The sequence below is a fragment of the Akebia trifoliata genome, chromosome 5, assembly GCF_017979445.1.
Source record: "Akebia trifoliata isolate Shusen 1 chromosome 5, ASM1797944v1, whole genome shotgun sequence".
Lineage (NCBI taxonomy): Eukaryota > Viridiplantae > Streptophyta > Magnoliopsida > Ranunculales > Lardizabalaceae > Akebia > Akebia trifoliata.
Genome location: NC_141379.1, coordinates 33,824,424 through 33,851,327, shown reverse-complemented (window position 1 = coordinate 33,851,327; position 26,904 = coordinate 33,824,424). Strand labels below are relative to the sequence as shown.

The window sequence follows — 26,904 nt, the reverse complement described above, 5'->3', positions numbered from 1 at the left end:
GCTCTCAGTCCTTACAAGACGCATGTCTGCAACATAGTAGAAGACCCCAAGGCCCGAAGCACATCGAGCTAAACCTTCAATGGTTTGATTAGTTATGAGCTTGAAAGACTGATCTCTTTAAGAAGAAAATGATTAAGCTTCAGTTACTAATTAATTGATTTAAGAGCACTAGCACCACTTGTCTAAGATAAAGTTTTAAAAGAAATAATCAAGTTGAAGGTTCTAAAGGAATTGAAGACCGACCCAAAAGAATGTGGATAGACAGTAAAAACACATATAAACACAATTTCAATTATAGAAGATTTGATTTCCATCCGAGTGGCATTAAAAAAAACACAAATGAAAGAACAGAAAATCAGCTATTGGGTTCCTATCCATATAGCCATTCAATATATCACAAGGACAACATAGAGGCATCTAGAGGTATAGTTCAAAGTTTAGTTCTGTTTTAAAATGTTTAGTTGATCCAATACTCTACTTTCGACCTAAAACATAACAAAAATTAAACCCAGAAAAAAGAAAAAAAAGGTTTTAGAATATCTTGGAATGTTTTGGCCGAGATCATCTCTGTTTCCTCCTCACCCAAACGTTGCCTCAACATGGAAGCTGTGCCAGTATATCTTGTGAGCACTTCAGCAAAAACCATCGAGCGCACAACCATAAATAATGTGATCTTGTATCTCAGTGATGTTTTGAAAAGTTTAAAAAAATAATCCTCAAAAGCTGACACAAGAGGCTCAATAAACCTTAAACCAGAGAAGTGTCAAAAAGGGTGGCAAGATTAACACGTAAGGTGGCAAAGCAAATAATAATAGTTGATAGATTATATTGCCATATCAACCTTTTTTTCTTCTGCATGCACCAATTGATGAAATTCTATTACACAAAAAAATAATTGTTACTAGAAAAAAGAAGGAGAGAATAGCTGGGTTTCAAGTTCAATCTGTCCCTCTGCCTGCATGCCATACAAGGGCAAATCAGGAACTCTTCAAAATGGCGAAGAAATGTGCCAAATCATCATTTCATATAAGGTTATATTTCCTCTACATAATATACATTTGTTAATGAACTGCACCAACCTATATACAGTGAGTCTCCTAAATGCTTGGGCGCTACTTCCAAACCTTGATGGCACCATCTCTGCTGCTTGATATCAGGAGTCTCTGATTCAACTTAACAGAAGCCATAGAGAGTATAGAGTCCCGGTGGCAACCAGCAGAATCAGTGGCCGCAACTGTGAGGAGCGCTTTCTGTGTCGACTTGCTAGCCTGAGGCCTCCTGTTCGTCTCCTGCTTGATAGCAAGTGAACTGATATTTAGTCTCATAAAATCAATTATTTTCTTTCCTAAGCTACTAAACTGTTTTTTTTTTTTGGAATAAGTATAAGATTTTATAAAAAACAAAAGGAGAAAAACAATACAATGGAGGCCGAGAAAGCCCCCAGGCAGAAAAGCAATAAAACAATAAAAGCAAAAGAAAATTCCACTAGTTACACAGGCTATCCCATATAAATAGGAAATCTTTGAAAGAGATCCTGGAGAAATCCTTGCTTTACTTAGCCCAAAAAAATAGCAGCCCAAAATCTCCATGTACACCATATGTGAATTGCTCTCCTTGCTCTGGAACACCCTATTGTTTTTCTCTTTCCAAAGACCCCAAGAAATGGCCGTTGGAAGAATAGCCCAAAGGCGTCTTTTTCTATTAGAGAAGATGTTGTAAGCCCACCCTTCAAGCATCAAGAGAAAATTGTTGGGGAGAACCCAATACATATGAAATAAAGAAAGAAACAAATGTCAAATAGCACTAGAAAAAGAGTAATGAAGAAGAGTGTGGTCCACAGATTCGCCATCACTCATACGAAGGGGGAAAAAATTTGGAGTGATCCACCCACAAGATATCAAATTGTCCAAACTAAGAATCCTCCCTACGAAGGCAAGCCAAACGAAGAAGGATACCTCAGAGGGAAGAAGAGATGACCAAATAAGAGAAATAGGAAAAATAGTCTTCGACCTTGGGATCATGGCTTTGTAGAAAGAACGAACAGTGAATCTCCTGTCTTTAGTCTTGACCCATTCCCACCTATCTTGATCGCTCTCTCTGATTTGAACTTCATTCAAGAGATTTAGAGAGATGTTACTTCGATTATCTCCCAATCATTGAAATTCCTCTCAAACCCCAAATCCCAAGAAATAGTGTTCTCGTTACGAATCGAACAATGCTTTATCGAACAGTTTCTATACAAAGAACAAACGTACAAAGATGGGTATTGAGTTAATAGCGTTAAATTCCTACACCACCTATCTTCCCAAAATCTTACTCTATCCCCTAAACCCACTCTAAAACTGATCTCTTTCTCAAAATCACCGGCTACCTTGAGAATCCCCTTCTACACACTGCAACCGAAAGTCCCTTTGGCTTCCCCGCTATACCACCCGAGCCTCCTTTCCCCATTCTTAGCACAAACCACCTTCCTCCACAAGCTATCCCTTTATTCTCCAAACCTCCATAACCACTTGCCTAGAAGGGCTCTATTAGATAAACTCTAATCCCCAAACCGCCATTCCTCTTTGGGGTGCAAATTACGGTTTTCAGAGTTTTCATGTACCTAGTTTCCTAGGTGATAAATAGATCACATAACAATGAAAGAAGTTCAAACAAGAAACAAGTTTTTTTTTTTTTTGATAAATATAAATTTTATAAATAAAAAGAAAGAAGGGAGGCTGAGGTAGCCCCCAAACTATAATAGATACTAGCCAACAAGAAAGGAAAAGACAAAAGAAGTACAAAAAGAACAAGCCCTACAAGGGACTACAAATCACAAATGCTATCCCAATTAAAAAACAAAGTCTTGGAAACAAGTTCCCTCAAAGTTTTTGCTCAACTTAGACCAAAGGAAAAGCAAACCCAAGATCTCTAAGGTCACCGTGTGAGACGAGCTCTCCTTGCTATGGAACACCCTGTTATTGCGTTCTCTCCAAAGACCCCCAGCAATTGCGAACGGTAGGATAGTCCAAAGATATCTCTTCCTAGAATCGAAGATATTTAAATTCCAACCCTCCAAAAGCGCCCAAAAAGATGAAGGAAGTACCCAATCCACCTGAAAACGAGATAAGAAAAACATCCAAATACCTCGAGAAAAAGGACAATGAATAAGAATGTGGTTAATAGACTCCCCATCCCGAGAGCAAAGAAAACAAAAATTTGGGGTTATCCACCCTCGATAGATCAAATTATCCAAGGTGAGGATTCTTCCTAAAGAGGCAAGCCAAAGAAAGAAGGACACCTTCGAAGGAACAGGAGCAGACCAAACAATGGATGGATAGAAAGATTCCTCACCCGCCGGCAACAAACAATAATAGAATGACTTAACAGAGAACTTCTTATCCTTGGCCTTGATCCATTCCCTTCTATCTGGCTCGTTATCTCTGAATTGAATTGAACTGATGAGATCTAGCAGAGATGTAACATTTGTCAACTCCCAATCGTTGAAATTCCTCCTAAATCCTAGATTCCAAGAGTCCGTGTTTCCATCCCGAATCAGACATTGCCTCACTGAGTTATTTTTTTTCAACGAGCAAGCATACAAGGATGGGAATTGAGTAGATAGAGTTGAAGTTCCGCACCATAGATCCTCCCAAAATCTGACCTTGTCCCCCATCCCCACTTTGTATCTGACTTCCCTTTCAAACTTCTCGACACCCTTCATTATACCCCTCCACACACTACAACCATAAATCCCGGTGGGCTCTTCACTATACCACCCAAATCTCTTCTCTCCATATTTTGCCTTAACCACTTTCCTCCACAAATTATCTCTTTCTTCCCCGAATCTCCAAAGCCACTTGCCCAGGAGAGCTTTATTAGTAAGTCTTAGCCCCCGAATCCCCAAACCTCCTTTCTTCTTTGGAGTGCAAACTATCTTCCAATTCACCAAATGATACTTTTTACCATCATTATTGTCATTCCACAGAAAATTCTTCATGATGAGGAGGAGTTTCTTGTTCACAAAAGAGGTGAGAGATGTGCACACTCATGATGAGGAGGAGTTTCTTGTTAACTATGACCTAAAGAAGTGGTCATTCTTTCCTGTAGAACCAAGTCTCAAATTTTGAAACATCAAGCTTGCTTGCTTCTTGTTTGTCTTTGTTTTAGTATCCCAACAAAAGTATTAAAATTAGAGATATCATAGAAAACAAGAATATAGAGACGACAAGTCAATGGAAAGATTATTGGTTATTCAAACCAGAGTCCAGCCATGGCTGCTTCGTCTCTCTCAGCTTTCTTTCTTTCTTAATTCCATTACATCTTTTTCAAACAAACAGGAAGAATTCCCAATCAGAAGTAAAATCATCCAATTTGATATCCTGAAATTCTTTAGAAATAGGCATCCAGTCCCTTATTAGATCCTCAATAAGGTAACAGACCTCAGGCAAGGATCTCTTGTACTAATCATAAAAAATCCTAATATTTAAATCTTTCCTACTAACCCCAGCATAGGACATCAGGATCTTCAGAAGATTTCACCCCTCATACATACCAAACAACCTTGCAAAACAAAATAAAATAACCCCAAAATTCTTTTGGACAGACTCATTGGTGCCAAAAACTAGATTTTTGAAAGAATAATGATGAATGCACACGGTTTTTGGTACGCGTTTGGTACATGGCAAGGGCAAAGAATTGCAGATCTTTTTCCTGTGTATCCCGAAGAAAAATATAAATGGTACTGTGCCCTTGCCACATACCAAAAACCACGTTCATTCATCACGACTCTTTTTCAAAAAAAGAAAAGAGAAAATTCCACACTAGGATGATAAATAAGTGGTACTCTTCTTTGAGGACGTCTTGTCCTCTTCTAATAAATCTGTTCTTATCAAAAAAATAAAAATTCGTTGATTCCCTCTTAGAGCACTTCGTGCATAGTAAGCTGGTTTGCCAGACTCCAACCAACACCAAACCGTCGAAGCTCAATAAAAATAAGCCAAGATTTTGACATTGATTTCTCCGAGTAGTGTGTCTGGAGACTCCACCCAGGGTGAGAACGTGAACTCAGGCTAAGCATGGGAAAGTGGTAGATTTGGCCAAGAAATCAAAGCTTAAACATATGGTACTGTTCAATAGATGGACGTTTGAACATTGGGGCTAAGATCCGACACCAAAATTTTGATCCTAGCTTTGACAAAGAAGAGGAACAAACAAAGGCAAATGCAATCACTTAGCAAACTTCTCAAAGGGGGAGCCGAATCTGCCACAATTATTTGACATACCTGCACAACTTGCACCCCAAAACTAGATCTTGTTTCATACAACTCATCATTTCCCATTCCCTTTAATGATGGCCCACAAACACAGTAACTACGAACAGGGCTGAAACACAATGTCAAACAGGAGTTGATTAGACCAAACAGATATACAATAGAACACCAAGAGGAAAATAGAATTCCAACCAAAACCTGAAATGGTCCCAGCAACGAATCCTCAAGTCGGTTCCTCCAGTTAACAAATCACCCCCAGGTAAGGGCAGCAATGAACGGATACCAGGAAGACGCGGTGGAGGTTCATTCAACTCATCAATTCGATACTTTGGATTCGTATTCCGTCTCATATCTTGCTTAGAATTGGACTTGCTAGAAGGTCTAGCTAAGGCCCAAGGAAGGTCTGACATTTCAGCCTCACTATCATTGTTTGACACTCTCAGTACCTGAAAACAATGGTAGTATCACTTTTGAGAGGAGTAACGTTGGGATGGGAGCTAAAGATAGCAAAACAAACAATAGTTTTTAACAATTACCTGGTGACAGCTTCCATTCTCTGCATTCCAGAGAGAAACTTCATTAGAACCCGCAGCTACATAAACCAGTGGCCTTGCTGTAGCAGACAGCGAGGCATTTGGAGGGGGGATGAGCAGACACATCTTTTCTATAGGGCATACCAGAGAATACTGCCATGAGTTAACTGGTACAAGAAACCTCAGGTCCCAAAGAGTAAGCACACCCCTCGAAGACCCTGACACAAACCAATTCCCACAAGGACCCGTTACAAGAGAAGACACATAGCCCTCTTCAGGAGTTGCTTTCAACATCCACGCCATTGAATTTGCTCTTGTATCCCATAGATGAATTCCACAGCTTTGGGTGCTGTACATAACTGTATGACTCGGACAGCCATCTGTAGAGTAATTCAACAGGCTGAGAATGGCACCTTCACCCACATCCCTCTTTTTTATGTCAGCTATGCCCGAGTATTTTTCAACAACACTGCCCAGGCCTCTGGAGATGTAATCAACAGAGAACATATGTAATGTGCCATCACATGCTCCTACAACGAATTGTGCAGAACCCCGGAGCATTGTAGTGCAGAGTGCCCGGCTTCCATGTAGAGGATAAGTAAGCCTCGATCTAAAAGAGATGTCTTTTTCCAGCTTTTTGGTATCCCATACCTTGACCGTGGAATCATCAGATGCACTTACGAAAAAGGCATGGTCATTTGAAATGGCAATGTCATTAACAGCAGACCGGTGCTCCTGAAGATGTGCCACAAGAACCCCACGAGGCCTCCATCCGCTGTCTGGAACTGATGATGCTCGCCCAAAAGGTGGCAGTACTGTTACATCAGTTGGTGAGGGTACATCCACATTAATGGATGAGCTCCCCTTTAGGCTGCCAGAGATACCCATGTCTTGACTTTTACTCCCAATGTAAGCATTTTGATCATTTTCTCTACCTTCTGCTTCCCTCACAACTTTGTAGAACTGTTTGGAGCCATTACTGATGCTGAAAGATCCTGAAACAAGCTTAGGTGCTACAACTGAACTTGCCAAACTAAAAGATTTGTTACCCGTATCCATCCAAGGCAAGGATGATGAGCCAATTCCTACGGAGCTTCCCGGAGATGAAGAATCAGATCCAGCAGATGTAACTCCCATGGCTCGCTTGTCCGTGCTGAAGGAATACAAAGGTATGCCTTCTGATGATCCATCACAGTTGAAACTGTTTCCACCGCTAATATGTGGGGAAGTAAATCCGGAAAACTGCAATTTATCCGAGCATAGAGGATCTCGAATGTCAATTGCACTTGAAGCATTTTGCATGAAACTTGCCATTGCTTTTAACTTAGCCTCATCATCCTCAGCTTCAGGTAGCCCCAGTTGATGCGTGACACCGATGGCAGGTTTGTGACCCTGCAAATCAGGTTGTTTGCCAGGCCATATCTTCATGGGATTTAATTCCTCTGATCCTCTCCTTTTCAACTCCACAGTTTCCCATTGTTTTGATTGCGGCGACGAATTGTACCATATCTTTCTCTGTCTCTCCATCATGTCTGAACTCCTGGCATTTTCCAAGACTTGGTACAATACCTCTCTTGAGACCGGAGGCTTGAGACATGAAAGGAGAGACTTCTCTGAAGCTAGAGAAGCTGGTTGTCTGCGGACTAAAGGAAGTATTAACGGAACTAGGTAAGCAAAGGAGTCCACAGAACCTAAACTCTCACTACTAGACGCAATGAAAGTGACAGCTAACCTTCTTACCCATTGACTTGGATAGCATAGTAATGGGAAAGCACGCTCAATCATGCCAATCAATATCCTTTTCTGCAAGAAATTGCATTTGCAAAGCATGGCCAAGCATTCTAATGCATTAACAATCACAGCCTCCATTGTATCAGTTAATGCTTGCTCGATATAAGGTAAAAGATACTCCTCCACACTTCTTTGACCCACGAAAAAGCAGACAAACACAATCTGTCCATAAAAAACTGCCCTTAGATGCTCATCCCGATCATTTAAAAAAGCCGGAAGGATGGGTAACAGAAAGTCATTACTCTGCCTCTGGCCAAAGAAGAAGCATAGATTTCCGATGTCTTGTAGGAGCGCTCTCCTGATATTTGGAGTTTGCTTTGAGCCCATTACCAATTCTTGAACAACCTCTGCCACGGATTTCCTTAACTGTGCAAGCTGTGCATCACTGCTCTCACTCTGCAGTCGTCCCGATGTCTCAACAGATGGAGCTGATGATTTCTGGAGCGGATTCAATCTATCAAGAACTCCCGCTTCGGTCAAGTTTTGTGACTGAATCAAGAATCTATATGCAGTTAGTGCAAGTTTGGAAATATTGCTGGAGTAACAAATCCGCACACTTTCCTCTGGATCATCTGGAACTGTAGATAGCATCGGAAGAATATATTCAGGAAAAATTTTGGCATCACTGGGAGGAAAATCTCGAACTAATGGCAAAATGTCACACAAAGTCTCCAAGGCAGCACAGCGCACTATTGCTGCTGGATCAGAAAGCATCGCAACAACATAGGGAAGTACACGCTGCAAGCGATCTTCATCATCGATATACAAGGAACATGACTTCAGCAGGAGTACAGCCCCCCTTCGCAACTGTGGCAACTTAACACTTCGTATACATGAACATAATAGTGATGCAATCAGGACCATACCTTCACAGATCATATTATGTTGGGTGACAGGAAAGCAAGGCATTCCGAAAGTATCTGATTGGCTATCGTACTCGGACATTAATGAATCCAAGTCACTTTTAGTGAATTTTCTCAAAAGGGGATGCTCATTCCCCTTAAATCCCTTGGAAATAGTTTTGAGAAGCTCGCCTGGAGATTGCTTACTAATGTGACCAGGATTTTGTGGAAATGCGGATCCAGCATCAGAACCTCCCAAAGCAATACTAGGCACATTTTCAAGTACTGACTTAGTGCTAGAACTATGGTTACTTTTTTCTACATCCCTAAGGAGTGTACTAATATCACCAACAAGACGAAACTGATCACCAAAGAGGCCTTTATGTAGTTCTCCTTTCTTCCCCAAGGAATCCTTCAGAGAATTCCTGTTCTGTTTTGCATTCTCCATCGGTTGTAAAGGCTCATTATTTATAGAGTTGGGAGATAAGCATGAAACAGTGCCTATCTCCTCACTTGATCTATTGATCATCATTTGCTTATGTATGTCATGGAAGGCGCTCTGCGTCACTGCAACCTACAACAAAAATTACAGTTGAAGTCACTAGGACTCGCTCATCAGAAGGAATTAGGTTTGCAGAAGTTCCTTACCCTCGTATCAGAATCAAGAGGAATCAAGCAGGAAAAGAAATTATGAAGAAATGGGGAGAAATAGCAAGGAAACACAACAGCTGCATAGCTCTGCAAGTAGCCTTCAGCAGATAGTCGGGAATCTGGATCCAACTGAATCATATGAAGTATCATCTTGCGGATTCCAGAATCTGGAATCTGCACCCACAAACATAGCATCTCGGATGATTATGAACATAACTCAAGTGAGAATAGACAAAAAGATCTAAAAAGTATGATATTTATTCATGCTGTCATAAAATAAACCACCTTTTCAAGGGTTTGGCTAGGATCGTATTGTCCTCTGCGATAGGAAAGTAGCTGGGATAGTTCAAACAATGGTTGTCCCTCAAGGAAAAGCTCTGCAATAACACATCTGGAAATGTAACAAGGCAAATGCAAATTGATTAGATATTTGGAAGAATTTGAGTGCACGAAACCATGCAAGTAACCAGATTTCAATAAAAATATTTGATTGAAAAAGTACTTCACTACGTAGTAAACGTCCCTGCCTCCATCCAGAAAGACAACTGATTTAACGAAAATTGCTCATAGAAGTGTAAATCCTTAAAATAAATTTATTGATAGAAAAGAACTCCAAGATGGGAGTGGGGAAAAAAACATATGGGCTCAGTGAGATGCCAGAGATTCTGTAGAAAATGGTCATTATTCATTTAAGCAAATGGTTTACATATTAGGATGTATGTAGTATACATCGAGGAAACAAATTAGGATTTATGTGGTTAATGTTAAATTACTATTTTTATTTCATACATAATAGTTGATTTTGCTGGTAGGCTCTATGATACATGTGACAATGTGGAGCACAGTGCTACTGACCTTCATTTCTACACTTTTTATGGTTGTTTAATGTAATTTGATAACTTATCAATGTGTTTTCATGTATATTTACCATTCATTAAAATTTCAATGAAATACTTTATAACTATTTCCATCATTTTCACAACATTCCCTAAAAATTATATTGATTTCCATACTGATAAAAATATATCCATTTCTGGACCAACCGAAATAGACATTGAAAACCCAAATTTAATGCACTTTTTAAAACCGAATTCACAACATAATCAATGAAAATGAGCTACAAACATTTCAGAAATAACTAAAATGCCACTATATCTGTTCAAGTAGATACAACCCATGTCACCATTAAATATAATGGTTTTAGCAATAAAGAATGCTTACCCTACAGAGAAGATGTCCATAGATGACCTTAAAGGGGCATCTGGCGCACCTTGCATCTCAGCTCCATGCTCGTAAAATCTCTGGAAAATGGCAAACAATTTAAATTGGATCATCTCACATAAACATAATAAATGGAAGCACGCACGTAGTAAATACCTCAATGGCCTATGGGACACATGAAATTTATTGTTCGAAGAAATGATTGCAACTTTATTTGATGAAAAAAATAAGAAAAACTCAAATAAAACCACATGACAGATGAAAGTTCGTTGTCCTGCTTTACCTAATACAAGTCCGGCAAAAAACTGATCATCTTTGTGATTTCTTTTATGGGTCTTTTCTATTGGTGTAATGTGTTTACAGATTTTACGAGAGTCTTCTTTAATGATTTTGTGGGGAGCTGGGATTGGTTTTGCAATACTGCAATGTTACAATGGGTCGTTGTTTTGAGTCCTTGTATTCTTGTACCTCTGTTGGGTTGGTATCTCAGCCACCCTTTCCTTCTCTAATAACATGTATTTATTTATTAGAAAAAAAAATACAATATGCCTGTTTTATGGGGATTGGATTGTGTCAATGTAGTATTCTTTTCTTTATAATTTATCCATGATTCCTTCAACCTCATCTCCCATGAAAGAAACATTACTTTCAAAGAGACAGCATAAGCCATATTTCTTGTGCAATTATTCCATTCATCCTTTTTTATTTTCCCTATATTACTACACAAAAGGAACTATGCCTCTTTAGTCCTACAAAATAAAGTTCTCCTTCGGCAAAAAATTTGAAAGAAATTTCTAGGCCCTCCATCAAAGAATATTCTCAAAAGCTTTCTTGTTTCTTATTATAGCTAAAGCCCTGGGCAGATTATTTAGAAGAGAGGTCGAGTTTGGAAAATTGTCGTGGTTTAAGGTGAATGACGGTTCTCTGATTTCCCACCTTCAATTTGCATATGATACACTAGTTTTTTTGGAGCACTCGAGATACAAGGTGAGGGTGTTTCGCATTCTATTGTGTTGCTTTGAGGTAATGTCAGGATTACACATTAATTTGCAGAAAAACAAGCTTTTCGGGGTAGGAGAGGTGAACGATATCCATTTGATGGCTATAATTTTGGGATGTCGGTATGATTCCTTGCTCACATCTTACCTGGGCCTACCGTTGGGAGCACCCTACAATAACCTCAAAATTTGGGATGGTATGGTTGAGAGATTAGAAAAGAGGTTGAGTATGTGAAAGGCCAATTATCTGTCGAAAGGAGGGAAAGTAACTTTAATCAAAAGCACCTTAACAAGTATCCTGATGTACTTTCTCACGTTATTCACACTTCCGAGGTCCGTTGAAATAAGATTGGAAAGGTTTATGAGGAACTTTTTGTGGAATGAAAGGAACGGTAGGAGAAAGTACCATTTGGTTAGATGGAAGGTCATTTGCATGTCTAAGAAGAATGGGGGGCTGGACATTAGGGGACTTAGATTAGCGAATAGAGCGCTTTTAGGAAAATGACTTTGGAGGTTCAACAAGGAGAGAGGCAATCTTTGGAGGAAGGTCATTATGGCCAAGTATGGGGAGAGGAGGTTAGGCTAGTGTAGCAACGAGTCTAAAGAATCGTATGAGTGTAGTGTTTGGAAAAGGATTCTGAGAGTGAATAAGGATTTCGAGGAAGAGATTAGGTTTAAAGCAGGTTTGGGGGACAAAATTAGATTTTAGGAAGACAGCTAGTGCGGCACATTGCCTCTAGCTACTCAATTTTCGTCTTTGTACGCATGTTCTCTTAAGAAAAACTGCTCAATTCAGCAGTGTTTGATTGATAACGAATCCAGTCCTTCTTGGGATTTGGGGTTTAGGAGAAACTTTAATGATTGGGAGCTAACTGAGGTAACATCTTTCCTTGATCTCCTGCATGCGTTTCACCTCATTGACAACGAACATGATAAGTGGGAATGGACAAGGGCTAAGGATTCGAGATTCTCTGTCAGGTCTTTCTATAAGAGGCTCACTCCTGTTGTAGAGCGACTCCTATCGGGATTCATCATTTGGTCCAGGTCAATTCCTTCTAAAATCTCCTTTTTTGTTTGGTTGGCTTCCATCGAAAGGATTCTTACATTGGATAATTTGATTGCTCGGGGTTGGATTACTACCAATTGTTGTCCCCTTTACTTGAGGGATGGGGAATCTGTTGATCATATTTTAATTCACTGGTCATTCTCTTATAATATGTGGTCAACTTTTCTTGGGCTTTTTCGTATTAATTGGGTCTTTCCTCGTTGTTAGAAGGGTGGACCAGTATGCTTTCCACACCAAAAAACGGCTACTGTGGGATATGCTTCCTTCAGCTATTGCGTGGGGAGTGTGAAATGAGAGAAATAACATGGTGTTCAATTGTAAGTCTAGCAGTTTTCACATAGGTTTCTTGGAGATCCTGGGCCTTCTATACCTATGGTCGAAACAGAACATTGAGTTCGCGGGGATCACTTTTGACGACTTTGTTTTTAGATGGAACTCTTTATGTAACCATTGATGCTGTAGCTTTTCTTTTCCTTTTCTTTTACTACTTTCTGTGAGGCTTTCTCAGCCTCCTTGTACATTCTTTTGCCCTCCTTTCAATATATTACACTTTTCAAAAAAAAAAAATTCTCAAAAGAGTTACACAACATACAATTTCGTGTATGTATTCCCTTTTCTCTAGCTATACACAAAACTCATAACATGCCCAATAACATTATCCATTATAGTCCTTAGCCCTTACTATTAAAAAGAGAAAAAGAAGAAGCAATGGCAATGTTCTACAATATTTAAACTATACTATCACTATCACGCCATCAATCCTATTATAGAGCTTATGTTAAATCTGAAATTCCACACCCATGTCAAACCTTAACATTTTCAAGAAAGATCTTCATAAAAGGTAGACAACAAAGAACTTTTTTCTTTGGCAGAACTTCCAAAATACATGATGTTTCAGTAATGTTGCCTTTTTATGAAAGGTAATGACAAAAGAAAAAAAAAGGATTAATTGATTTACAATAAGTAATATTACAATCTAATTGTTCAATAATCTGAATTAGATCACCCAAACATAATTGGGAACTAAACACAATCAACCATTCCAACTCGTCCACTTTAAACCAAAAAAGTGTTAATAGTGCATAATGTCAACTGATAGCATGGGCATGGACGGATGTCAAAGTGTCGCCTGTTCCCAAAACCGACACGATCTAATCCATTCAATTGTTAGCATAACCATTAACAAACAAATAACTTACTATAAAATAAATAAAATAATGTATTGGTTGCAAACAGAAATGCTAAAACACTCTGCAAAACAAAGCAGCGAAGAACATAACCAACCTCCGGTGCGAGATAACACCGCCTCCTCCCTCCAGTGTCAAAGAAAAAAGAAAAGTCCGAAGGGTCATCATGAGGTACGTAAGTCGGCTTAAACGATGCAAAATCAGCAAGGTAAAGCCAATTCCAAGATGTAACCAATACATTCTCACATTTGATATCACCTGTAAACCAACCCCAACCCATCACTCACACTAAATCAATCTTTTTTTTTTCTAACCATCAAACACCAAATCAAAATTACGATCATAATGATCTCACCATGACAAACACGATTCTCATGGCTCTGTTTCACAGCATAGAGTAACTGCACCACCACAAATCGAATTGGGCAAAGCAAACAATTGTATCCCAAATCATCAAAAACACAAATTTATTATAAATAATAATAAATAAAAAAGGTAGAGAGCCCTAAAGAATGGACCTGAAAAGCTAACCATTTCTTCTCAACGAGATTAAGGAACGGCCTAGTACTCAATCGATCATGGAGATTGTTAAAGAAATATTGTCGAAGAAGATACGCTGCTTTATCCGTTTCAAGCCAACACTTCACCCAAAAAAAATTGAATTTTTAGGGTTTTTTTTTTTTTTTTTTGTGCCAAATCGTAAACGAAATTAAAATTAAAAAATTGGGGGGATTTGAATTGGTGATGATTACTTGAAAAGGCCAAACATGAGGGTGTTGCAGAGAACGAAAGATGTCTCTGATTTGAAACAATCGACGCTCGTACTCATTGAGATCGATAGAATCGCCTCTCTTGAAGTAGACCTTAACGAGGACGAGACCTTCATCATGCTTGCACTGTATGGATTTCAAGAAGCGACCACTACCAAGAACCTCTTTGAGGACTAGATTGTATGAGGAGGGAAGATCATGGAGGTAATATTCAGATGCAGAAGCTTGCGTCGTGCGCGCGATCTTGTTGCCCATCTATGCTTCTGTGTGTCTCTCTCTCTGTCTCTATTCATCTATGGAATTCTTACTGTAAATAAATAGAACTTTTTTGGTTTTAAATGGAGTGTAATTAAAGCAACTGACATGGATGATCGATGTGATGAATCTGAGTTTTTAGGATTATTTGAAATTTTGGATATACCAATGCTGGAGTGACACAAGGGTGCCGCAAACGACGCAGAGGTGCACACATAACCGTAGATGGTTTTTACTCGTATCTCACGGAAAAACATCTACGGTTATATGCACGCCACCACGTCATTGTGTTACTGTTTGTGTCACCCAAGCACGACCACAACCACGAAAGGGCTGGCAATGATCCGAAATATACCGATGTTCGAACCGATCTGAAAAACATGAAAAATCAGATTTTTGATTCAGGTTTGATTGAAATCTTAGATTCAATACAATTTTGGATCAGCTTCACATGAACTCCAATCCACTTTGAAAAAAAAATTGATTTGAATATAATATAATTTTTTTTTTGTTCTTCATTTCATATAAATATATATAGATGATATTTTTTGTCTTTTTGATTTCCCTCTATATCTACAGTTGAAAAGTATATTTTTAAAATTTTATATGATTTTTTTTTAAGCATTGATAATTTGAAATAAGGCACGTATTTGGATTGGATTGATTTGGATTAAAGATGAAATGAAACGGATGAGATTTAGTTCACATATTCATTAATCCAATTGGATTAGTTACATGTTTAAAAAAAAATTGGATTGATATTGAAGTGGTACTGATCCGGTATTGAATCGATTTGTTTCCTACCCAAATCCATGTGTTTTCGTGAATATTTTAGATGTACCCATGTGTTTTCATATTCCTGACATATACCTCCTTAAATTTTTAACTTCAAATCTCTAAGATAGGATTCATGAAAAGTAGAAGATGGTGTGGTTTTTTAATCTATAGACATGTTTACACGTGGAAAATTGGCGGAGAAATATATCCCCAGGGAAATATTTTTGTTGTCTGAATTCTAATTTTTCATAAAAAAAATAATTTTCCACCCTCATTTGAAAATTCATTTTTAACTAAATTGCATTTTTCTTCTTTTTAACTAAATTTCATTTTCTTACCCAATCCCATGATAAAATGATGTACAACTTATGGTTTTAAATCTCATCTAAGACCGAGACGATTCGTCTTGGTATCGTCCACTAACAAGATAAGTTGACAAGTCATCTCAAACTTGATATGTTTCTCAAAAGTCAGTATATTGCATCTCGAAAGTCATTCTATTATGTTATTGTTGAATGAGACGTCCTGAATAAATTGGACAACTCACTCGAGATGATTCGATCTCGTTCATAGACGAGAGTATGGTTAGTAATTCTTCGAAGAATTCATGAATTGTTCCCTGAATTTTTCAAATGATGCACAAAACAATTAAAACTTTAGTCCAATTCAAATCCTATTAAAAATTATTGACTTTTTGAACATTTTCAAATCATTCACAATTTACTCCTTTCCCGAATTAAACAAATAAAAAATACTTTATGCAAAGAGGGTTAAAAATACAAATTAACCCATATTTTTATAATAATAAAATTCTACCTCAATATCGCATGATAATATTTTCATTATTCTCTCTTTACATTTAAAGGCTTCATCATTAGACAATCCCTAACTATTGATTATTATCGTACTAATTATTGTTTATTATCGAATCTCACAATTATCAATCAACAATTACTTTTTCGCTTATTTTACATATCTTCTCTCTCCTCTAAGATTTTTTGAACATGAGTCTTGGTAATTCAATTAATTCAGAAAGTATGTGCTTTGCATTATGAAGATTTATGTTAATAATATAATTAATCACAAGAAAAAAAATATATCCTTAATTTAAATTTTTTTTCTATATATGTTATTTTAGAATAAATATTAGAATGAAATATGTGCAAAGGTATCCAAGTGTTATTGATTTGTAAGAAGGTTTAAGTGTTTGATATACATGCATAAAAATATCATATGTTCTTATTTTACTAATTTACTAAGGATGAGTTCAAAGATGAAGGGTTTTGATGGTATTTTAAAAATAAAATATAAAAATAATAAATCTTAAAAAGATAAAGAAATTTTCTAAATATTTAGATATGATTATTATGAAAATTTTAATATGCATACATGCGAAATTCTGAAAATATTTTAGAGTATGAAAATTGAATTATACCCGAACCATTCCTGTATCGCATTTTTATCGTTATTCGATTTTTTAAATGAACTACTAAATGTATATTTCGAATCATACTCGAATTAATCTCGTAATGATTTTTTTTCCATCCACCAAATTGCTAACTATCATGAGATGTCAAAAGTAGTTTTAAAACAATGGTACAACTACAACCCATTAAAGCAACCCATCTCTCTCTCTCTCTCCCCTTTTTTCTAGTATATTTTTTCGGGTGCAATCTAGCAATGATATCCATTTTTTCAAGCTACAATTCTTTTCAAGGAATTTGAATCCCATGTAAAACAAATTCCATGCAATCAAACAGACCCTAAGGATTTTCTACTTGATGTTGAAGTCAAGGTGGGATAGGCTCAAAATAATTCACCGGTGAATTTTTGGAAGAAAAATGAGGTGTTTTGAGGATCCATGAATCAACAAAATTTGTGATTTGATTAGAAAAAGGTCTATAAGAAAATTAAATTTAATAATATATTTTTGTTATTATAATTTGAACAATGAGATCATGTCTCATTGGTCTTAGTGTCTATGACAATAATAACTAATTGCGTGATTCATCTCTCTCTCTCTCTCAAACACACACTAAAATGAAAGAAAAGTCGTGATAATCTGACTTACTTTTTTATACGTTCCCTTCACAGAACAGTAGATTCTTTACTTCAGGATACATAATGACAGATCTTTTTGATTTCACACGGTTCTATGAACGGAACGTACAAAAAAGTGAGTGGGATTATCAAGGCTCATTATTATTGAAAATTATTACTACAAAAGTTACTTTTACCAAAATTAAGGAGAAGTTATTGAGAAGTTACAAGAGCCGTACCCAATGCAATAATGCCTTTCCCTAGAAGTGAAGCTTAACCATATCCTGTTGGGCTAAAATAAGCCCAAACCCGACCTTTCGGACCATATATTGGGCCTTGGCCCATATTAATTAAACTTGAAATCCAAATCATTATTTCCTCACTTAACAAAGAAATGTCCCTCTTCTCAAACTCAAACATCCCACATGGGTTTCTCCATTGCTTCTTGTCCATGTGAAAGGTGTTGAAAGGGATGCAACTCTTGCAATCCCTGTTGTTGCTGTTGTTGTTGTTGTTGTTGCTGCTGCTGCTGTTGTTGTATTGATCCCGATCCTCCGATCCCCAAAAAATCGACAGTCATCATGTCTCCACCACTGTTCCCTCCCAACCTCGATTGCCCTATCGGATTCCGTCTGTTTCCTGGGGCTCCAAACCCTGAACTAGAAACCCTTCTCAATGACATATTGGTACCATTACTGTTCTGGTGCTCGATATTCTTTAAGAATCCATGATGTTGTTGATGGCCACCACCCATCAACAGTCCAGAGAACATTCCCATATCCATCATAACTGAGCTTCCAGGCCCAACATTCGAATTGATAAACTGCGATGACATCTCTTGTGGGCCCTTCATCAAGAACTGATTGATGAATCCTCCACCATCCATTCCAACTAGCTGTGATTGATCTGTTTGTGACAACATTTGATCATATGAGTTGCTATGTTGCTGCACTTCATCATATGATGGTGGTGGGCCAGTAATGTTGGATACAAAGCTCTTTTGCATCATTGGAGAGTTTATGTTACTACTTGCAGTTGCACCCATTTGTGCTGCTTTCTGTAACAAGGCAGTAGCTGACATAACTTGTGGGCTAATTTTGCTATCTTGAAGACCATTGAAGCTTGATGAGGAGGCTGATGAGATGCTTCTCGGGCCACCGAAGAGAGTACCGGCACTGCTGGAGAACATGCCACCTGTCATGTTTAGGGACTTGTGGGGCATAGGCATGAGATCATGGGAAAGGGAATTTAGTTGGGTGTTTGGGTCGGTGTGATTATATTCTGAAAACCCAATGGATGTGTTGGAGGTGGTGGTGTTGATTGGCATGGAGGACATGAAATCAGAGACCTGATGACATTGTAAGTTTGCTTCCATGGTGGATATTAGTCCCTGGTTTACTTTGATGTTTTCTTCAGCTAGAGCATCACAAAAGGCCCTGTGAGTGATGAAGCTATCTCTTCTGCAGCCAAGTTAAAATTTTGAGGTTAATATGTTATTCTCTTGAGTGAAGAAACTCTTGGACTCCATGTGTGTGTTTGTGTCAATATATGTCTAAGAGAGAGAGAGAGAGATTTGCATGTCTACAAGATTAGACATGCTTCCCATTATTCCAAAAATTTAGAATTGCCTCCCTTGGCCAATGACTTTAAAAAAAGTTGAATGAAAGAATTGTTGAAATTTAAAAAAAGAAAAAAAGAAAAATAGAGAAATAGTTTGAAGGTCAAACAAACTTGCATAAAAGTAGTGAAAGATTACTGCTCTTACTTCAAATTTGTGCCCAATTTTGCATCCTTGTACAATGCTTTTGTCACCAACATATGATTGTGAAAGAAAAATGGTAAAATGGATTTTAGTGAAAGTGCAATTTCATGGGAAACCATTTCCCAATTTTTTTTTTTTTTTTGGCCTTTATCGCCAAAAGTTAAAACCAACACTCTTTTGACATTTTTCTTGAGACATCCAAAGATCAAGTTGGCATATTGGATAAATTGTGTGCTGTGAATCTCAAGGTATATCAATTGGTCCATCTAGAGGAAATTGTTCCAAGAAGGAAATTTAACATCATTACTATTGCTTGCAAAATTAAAAAGGAAAATTTTAATTTTCATATTTCTAACCTTATATTATGGGTCTTTTAGAAAGATAATATTTAATTTTTTATGCAACATATTTAGATGGATCGAAGCACGATTTCTTGAGTAATAGACTGATCCTAGTCTCAATAATATAAGAAAATGAAGGCAATTAGTATAAACCTGGAAAAGATGGTTCCACAATCACATTTGTACTCCCTTGTGCCACATGTTTTTGAATGAGCCTTCCAGTCTGATTGTACTGCATACTTCTTCGCACACTTCTCGCATTTCCATTTCTTCTCGCCATGCTTTCTGCTGAAATGCTTCTTGATGCCTGTGAGGTCACCCAATGCCCGTGAGGGGTTGTGGTGCACGCACGTAGTCTCGGGACAAATATAGACCCTCTTTCGAATTTCTGTGCTTGATCTTTGCTTCAGCTTCCATGGGAGATTGTGGCCTCTTCGATGTAATTGGAGGTTCTGATCCCTCTGAAACCCCTTGTTGCAAATCTCACACACAAATCGGTTTTTAGCCATAAGTGTCGTTGGTGATAGAGCAATGACTTCGGCATTTGGGTCTATATATACACACAAGAAAAATAATAATGATAAGAATTAGTATCTCTCTCTTTAATTTTTCCTTTCTAATCATAAATTAATAAACCATGAATAATAACCACACTCATTGATCAAAAGAAGAATTGGTCTTTCTACGAATTTTACCATGTATTGGTACATTTTATCAGAGTACCAATCATTTGTATCTTAACACAATTCTTAGAAGAGTCGTGCTGGAGTAACATTGAAATGTACATCGATTCTGACATTCTGATGTGGTGGTGCACACATAATCATAGATGTTTTCATTCATATTTTGATGAAAAGCATCTATGGTTATGTGTGCACCACCACATCAGAATATACAATCGATGTACATTTTAATGTTACTTCAGCATTATCCTTCTTAGAATGCGTTCAAGTGGCAACAAAATCAAAATTAAAGACACGCTTTAACAAAATAAATTACATAGAACCATTAACAATTAATCAAAAATCAAGTAATGGGTCTTCAACAATTTCTAAAACAGATGCTAGATTTGTGTAATTCTAAAAGGAAAAATACCTATTTACTAATACAATTTAGCTTCTCTAAGAAACATCAAAACAATCGAAGTGAGTGACAGAAATTGAAGGGAAAAAATATTCATCTACCACCTCGCGAGATGTTTTTCTTCTCCGAATATTATTTCCTCTGAGCCTCAGCGTGCTGGATTTTGTTCGATTGTTAACTAAATATTTGGGCATTAAATTAGAATTGCAGATACTCCATCGAGGTTAACTGACGTGTTGGGAGAAGGCAACGAGATATCCTTATCAAATGTGAGATGCAATTTAATTAGGTGGATGAATCTTGTTCTCTCATTCAATTCTATCCTTCCATCAATTAAAGTGTCCTCATGACTAATGAAAGAAATTACTTGTTAATCCATAAATAGTAATTTCTAATTAAAAAAAAAAAAAAAAGAGTTTGAAAACAAATTAGAAAAAAACAATGAAGCTCACAGTTATCCTCAATTATTGTGATCTCTAACCAATAATTGAACCTTAATTAACAACCCATAACACCCAAAATTCTCTATTTCGAAAAAACATTTCACATCAAAATCACAAAACCACCCTTCATGGTCATCTTGAATTATTAAATCGGTTGTTTCGAACAAGGAGTGCGCTATTATCGACCAATTTAAATTAAGAAGTGAGATTAGCAACACAACCCAACAAGGATCTACTTCAAGAACCCATTTCAGTTCACAAATGCTTTAAAGCAATATCACATGAATAAATTGTGCTTATGGCTTACTTACATTGAATCGAAGTGCAAAATTGCGATGCTCAAACCAAGTACTAATCAAATGAAACATCAAAAGAAGACTAAAAATTGATATTAGAAATAATATTAATTAAGATTAATGGAGTAGTCGAATTTGCCTGGAGTTCCTGGTAAGTTTCTTTTCTTCTTAATCTCTTGTTGTTGTTGTTGTTGGGAGCTAGAGCCGTTGCTATTAGTTCGAGTACTCGAAGGTTGTGAGTTCAAGCCTTGGAAGTGATTTTGAAGTTGTTGTTGTTGAACTTCTTCTTCTTCTTCTCCAATGTTGCAAGAGGAGAAGCTCTTACTATCACCTGTGATATTTGACATTAAAGAAGAATAAGGGATTGAGATAATTATTTTTGAAATTTTGTCTTTCCTTCTTTCCAAACTGTGTACTATAGTAATTGTTTCTTCTTTCTTTCTTGTTGTTGGTGATCTCACTAGAGGAAAAGAAAAACCAGGAAATTCTCCTTCATTTGTGGTGAAGAAGAGGAGCCTTACTAACACAAGAACATAAGAACCTGGTCACCTTTGGCTTTGTACCTGATATATATTATTGTTCATAAGAGCCTAATTAAGGATATGCCCTTGGCTTCTTTGGATATTATGAAAATGCCATTATATTTTCTTTCCTTTGACTCAAAATGACACAAACTCTAATTACCTTCTTTCATGTAGCAAATATGAAATGTTATTTATTGTACTTACAAGTTTGGAAAATCCTTGGGGGACTATTGTGATTCTCATTGCTTGATGTGATTATCATATAAGTGTTTCCTCAGATCGAGATATGAGTAAAAAGCATCTACGATAATGTGCACACCTCCACGTAAAAAATGTGAGAATCATAGTAAATCCTAATGTCACCTCAGCATCACTCTATAAGTTTTAACAATATGTGTAGCTCTAAAACTTGATTTGACTCGATAGAATTTGGAGATGACTCAGTACATGTTAATTTTCATTCAAACAACAAATAAATGTATCTAAAATGTTAAAAATTAATTTATATATTAATAATTGTAATGTATAATAAATTGTAGATGGGTCAATCAATTAAATGACTTGCAAGATGTTCATTAGGACAAAAAAGTTAGGTCCAATGTTCATTTTTTATTGGCATAGTTTTAGATAAGTTCTATTGCTTTGTAAAACTCTAGTTATAGAATTAAATAAATATCTAAGAGTAGGATTAATTATGGTTTCTTTTTCATTAATACCAACTTTACTTCTTCAAATGGAGAGAGAGAGAGAGAGAGAGAGAATTTCTCGAGAAGATGAATGAACTTCAAAAAGAAGAGGGGTCTTTTTTTAGGGTTTTAGTTAGGGGAGGGCACAATAAAGATGCTGCACCTTTTCAAGGTTTAGGATGATCTCCTTTCTTTTAACTGGGACTCGTTGCTCTTGATCCTTCTTAAAATGCACCCTAATCATTAACCAACTACAAGATAAAAAAATGAAACCACTCAATAATTTATTTCCATTTTTATATACAATGGTATTCTTATAGACAACGAGCTTACTGGGCATTGTTTCGACCCACATACTCAATTTGCTAAGTAAGTCAGGACACTTTGGAGGTTTGAACACATGATCAAGTATAAACCCTATTAATGTCTTACTATCTTTCCACACCGATGAATTTTGTTACCATTTTTGTTTCTGAATGGATTCACTTAGAGGTCGCATGAATAAATTGTTTATTTTAAGTCTTTCACTTTTTTATTCTTCTAGTCACCCTTACCCTTATTTTTTTTCTTTCAAGTCTTTAAAATTTTAGTTTCCACGCCCCTCCCCTTCTTCGTTTTTTTTTAAATCTTTCTTGGTCTTCTTCTAGGTTTTGATCTTCAAAGAAAATCTTAAAAGAAGACTATGAGATATTGTTATTTAATGTATGTTTATTATTTTCTAATGGTTTTTATATAAGTTTAAGTTATTACGAGAAAAAGTTGGTGTAATAGTAACTCTATTTTGCAGACATTCCTCATGGTGGCAATTTGGTTATTTTTTTGAAACTCGATGGTAATCTATGTTTACCACAGTATTTAAATAGCTAATTTATAAATTGCTGGCGGACAAAAGATTCCAGATGCGATTTTGTCCGTTTGTGTCATGATATTATTTGAAAGAAATGTTCTTCCAAAATTGTACTTGTATTCAACTATAATCACCAAAATGCCATTGTACACGTCAGCATTGTATTAAATGACGAAACCAACCTTGTTCCCCACAAAATTCTGGGACGGTGGATTAGACATTTGGGAGGGTGACGATCCTCTGTGGTACTTCTTTCCTGTATTTCTCTGTAGTAAAATTTTCACCGTCAGATTAAATTCTTTCAACAATCATTTAAAATTTGACGGTCACTGAAATTCTAATTATTAGCGCGTGTTTTTATTATTTGGATGATGTGGAAAGATCATAACCGTCCAAATTCACTACATATAACTGCAGAGAAAACTTAGGACAGACCCTACCTCGAAATTTCCATGCAAGTGCGCAAAAGCATAACTGAAATTTCTATGCAACTGCGCAAAAGCATACATGAATTAACTGCATTACTAAGCTCTAAATCATTGATGGAGCCACTTTTATTGTCTTATTAGACACTTTTTAGGTCCACTAACCCTATATATGGATAAACTTTCAATTTGATTGATTTTATTATTAAATTCAATAAATTTTACTATTGATTTATTTTGTCTAAGAGACATTCATGAAAGAGAAATTCGACATCCACCTAAATCATTTGTGTAGTTGTTTGGTTGATACAAGTTATAATAATAGAGTGAGAAAAAAATTAGAGGAATTTACGAGGTTAACAGATAGAAAGAGAAAAGTCACGATAGAGGCATTTCTATTCGTTTAGGGACTTAGGGTGGGATTTTGGCTTAGTTATTACGATAGGCCCTTTTTTGTTTGGAAGGTTCCATGCATTTTAGGGGTCAAGGGTGTTCCTTTTCTAGAGTCGTTTAAATTGGTTTCCTACGATAGTGTACTGAAGTGGTAATGTGCACAGAATCATACATTTTTTTTCTAGAGATATAAAGAAAAAAATCTATGATTTTGTGTACATTGTCACGTCAGTACAATTTTATGAGAAGTCAAGTTCAGTATTTTTCTTTGAGTCCTGATAATATAACTTGCCAGGTGGCATACTCAATGACTCCCTGACATGGACAAGTTTGAGAACTATAGATCTGTATGCCTCGGCCTACACAACTCCCTCAGGATACACTTTTTTTTAAATGGGAAAGTGCAATTGTGTATTCCGAGACGTACAAATCTAAGATTTTTGAACTTGTCACATCAAGGAATTGATTGAGTATGCCACCTAATGAGTCATATTATCACAACTCTTTTTCTTTTTATACTATCAAAAGTTACCCTATCCTTAGTAAGTGATAACATATTCAGGTGTCAGCCATCTTTTTTTTTTAAATATTATTTTTAAGCATTTTAGTTGAGGTGAGGAGTAATTTTATTTTATTTTGAGTCCGAATCATATGTACTCAAGGTGGAGGGTTTCAATCCTCTACCCTGGGTGCCTACAATATGAACTCTTTTTTTCATAAGAAAAATGAATACATGGCTAATGCCTATCTATTGATAGATTAGCTTCTCTACCATGGTTAGTCCAAATAATCTAGACGATAACTAGGAAGATTGGCTTATGTAGAGAAATTGTTCGAAAATATCGGTTGTTTACTAATAATGAAGCTCCCACACATGTCGACTAACCAACGAGCTAGATCTTTTCTATGCAAATAAGATCTCTCGATTAAAGTCGGTGTCTTGTTTTATCTTATGGTTTATGTTACTCCTTGTCTTATTGTAGCAACTTTGTAAACCTTCAAGCCTTTGTTTCTATTTAATTTCAACGGCAAGGGGACCCCTTATGCCCTCCATTACCCTCAAAAAAAAAATAATAAATAAATAAAATCTCTCAATGGAGAACTAATCTAGTTGAAGATAATTTAAAAGATCTCTCGAGGGGTATTTGTTTGGTTGCTTGTAAGTAAGATCTCTCAAGGGGTTAATGATTAAAAAAAAAAACTATTTGATCATTTGAGGGGAAGGGGGTCGCAAAATTGTATGGCTCAATCGGACCAGGCTAACAAATTGAAGTCCAATCCCAATTTATATGTCAACCATTGGGACTTAAAATCAAACTTGGGAGAGCTATGACCTCGAAAATACAAATCGAACCCAACCACATGCCCTTTTTTTTACAAAGTTTCCAGAGGCAAAATTGTTTGATGTTCCTAAAAATGCCTTTTGCACACTTAATTGGCCCACACAACATTGATATTCAAACCATCTCTTGTAAGATCCATAAACAAAATAATATTTATACAAGCGTTGAAATTTAATTGATAAAAAGTAATCGAGTTTCTAATTAGGGAAATGGTAATGAAAATTATTGAATTTAATGACTATAAGTAATCAATAAAGCGATCCAAACTATTTATGATTATAAGGTTCCTAAGATGTTTCACAAGATGGTAGACATAAAAATTTTGTGTTTAAGAATATAACAAAGTTTTCATTAGCACATTAAAAATAGGTATGGTCGAACTTCATGACCAACATTCTTACGTTGGGGTGTTGTCAATGGGTCAATTCCGGAAGTTTGATTCCTGTAAGAATCAGAAGCAAAATCATTAAATTTTCTTGATTTCCGTGAATTCCAGTTCTCAAATAAATGAAATCATAATTGGCGCCATCAAAAAATTTCTCTTTAAACGGTTCCAATATTCTATTTTTATCAATTCCTATCGATTTTGATTCTCAATCAATTCGATTCTAAGTGTGTGTTTGGTAACACTTCTGAAGTCTGAAGGGAGGTGGTCCACTTTTAAAATTTAGACTATATAAACTTTATTTCTGTTTGTTTTTATCCAGATTTCAGATTTTAAAACAAAAAATCAAAAGTTTTGAACCAACGATGAAGGGATGCTGGATGAAACTTATGAAGTCTAATTTCTAGTTTTAGACTTCAGATGTTTCCAGACTCCAGACTTTAGTCTTCAGAAGTGTTACCAAACATAACCTAAGAGATTCGAATGGAATCGACTTCCACTAAAACAAGACCTAAAACAACCTTACCATTTTTATATTGGTTCGATTTCAATTAAATATGTATCCATCGATACCCCTACTCATAACTTACTAATGTCAATTGATTTTATTTGCTTTGATTTTGATAATTCATCTACGTGGCAGATAATTTCGATCTTTTGTAGGTCCCATAAGAAACAAGAAATACTTGAGTACAAAATTGATTGGTTTGGTGTGCTGTTAACAATGTTTGTACGGTACTATGAGAACTCCAACCCAACAAGCCTAGACCCCTAAATGACAGCTTTTTGACTAAAGTGTGGTAGGTGATACATTATTATTTAGAATAGTAAACTTTTACTAGATTTCAATCCAAGTCTGTAGTATTACCATATCCGATTTCCCTGACAATCGGAACAAATGTGGATTAGACTTATAATCTCATTCAACAAAGACCGATTACAACTTCTTATAAAATAAATACATAAGTTGAAGATTCAAGAAAATAAGGT

General features: G+C 36.4%; 2 protein-coding genes across 5 annotated transcripts; both read right to left on the bottom strand.

Annotated features, from left to right (window-relative positions):
• Positions 1-794: 794 nt before the first annotated feature.
• On the bottom strand, positions 795-14,690 carry VPS15 (protein kinase family protein / WD-40 repeat family protein). Of its 2 annotated transcripts, XM_086444078.1 has the most exons (12): positions 14,297-14,690; positions 14,063-14,185; positions 13,900-13,945; positions 13,642-13,802; positions 10,294-10,373; positions 9,358-9,463; positions 9,070-9,246; positions 5,792-8,995; positions 5,454-5,701; positions 5,268-5,367; positions 1,080-1,289; positions 795-955 (listed from the first exon to the last, which is right to left on the bottom strand). In XM_086444078.1, exons 1-11 carry the CDS (start codon positions 14,567-14,569, stop codon positions 1,113-1,115), a joined length of 4,695 nt encoding a protein of 1,564 aa, XP_086300204.1. In that variant the 5' UTR covers positions 14,570-14,690; the 3' UTR covers positions 795-955; positions 1,080-1,112. The 2 variants fall into 2 exon arrangements, with proteins under 2 accessions (XP_086300204.1, XP_086300203.1); XM_086444077.1 differs by having other exon boundaries at positions 795-1,289; positions 14,297-14,689.
• Positions 14,691-17,382: 2,692 nt separating this feature from the next.
• Positions 17,383-21,861, bottom strand: LOC147402424 (zinc finger protein JACKDAW-like). 3 transcript variants are annotated; one of them, XM_086444074.1, is made up of 3 exons: positions 21,451-21,861; positions 19,643-20,039; positions 17,383-18,846 (listed from the first exon to the last, which is right to left on the bottom strand). In XM_086444074.1, exons 1-3 carry the CDS (start codon positions 21,656-21,658, stop codon positions 17,799-17,801), a joined length of 1,653 nt encoding a protein of 550 aa, XP_086300200.1. In that variant the 5' UTR covers positions 21,659-21,861; the 3' UTR covers positions 17,383-17,798. The 3 variants fall into 3 exon arrangements, with proteins under 3 accessions (XP_086300200.1, XP_086300201.1, XP_086300202.1); XM_086444075.1 differs by lacking the exon at positions 21,451-21,861 and adding an exon at positions 20,585-21,441; XM_086444076.1 differs by lacking the exon at positions 21,451-21,861 and adding an exon at positions 20,677-21,441.
• Positions 21,862-26,904: the final 5,043 nt, after the last annotated feature.

Bases quoted from the DNA above. Each gene is read 5' to 3' on its own strand.
- VPS15 (XM_086444078.1), bottom strand. From the start codon at position 14,569: ATGGGCAACAAGATCGCGCGCACGACGCAAGCTTCTGCATCTGAATAT. The intron at 10,374-13,641 runs GTTGGTTATGTT...GCCATTTTCCAG, and splicing joins GGTGTTATCTCGCACCGGAG to AGATTTTACGAGCATGGAGC. The intron at 5,368-5,453 runs GTTTTGGTTGGA...ATTGTGTTTCAG, and splicing joins CGTTGCTGGGACCATTTCAG to CCCTGTTCGTAGTTACTGTG.
- LOC147402424 (XM_086444074.1), bottom strand. From the start codon at position 21,658: ATGTCAAATATCACAGGTGATAGTAAGAGCTTCTCCTCTTGCAACATT. The intron at 20,040-21,450 runs GCAAATTCGACT...GTGTATATATAG, and splicing joins AAACTTACCAGGAACTCCAG to ACCCAAATGCCGAAGTCATT. The intron at 18,847-19,642 runs GTTTATACTAAT...ACTTGGCTGCAG, and splicing joins TGTGGAACCATCTTTTCCAG to AAGAGATAGCTTCATCACTC.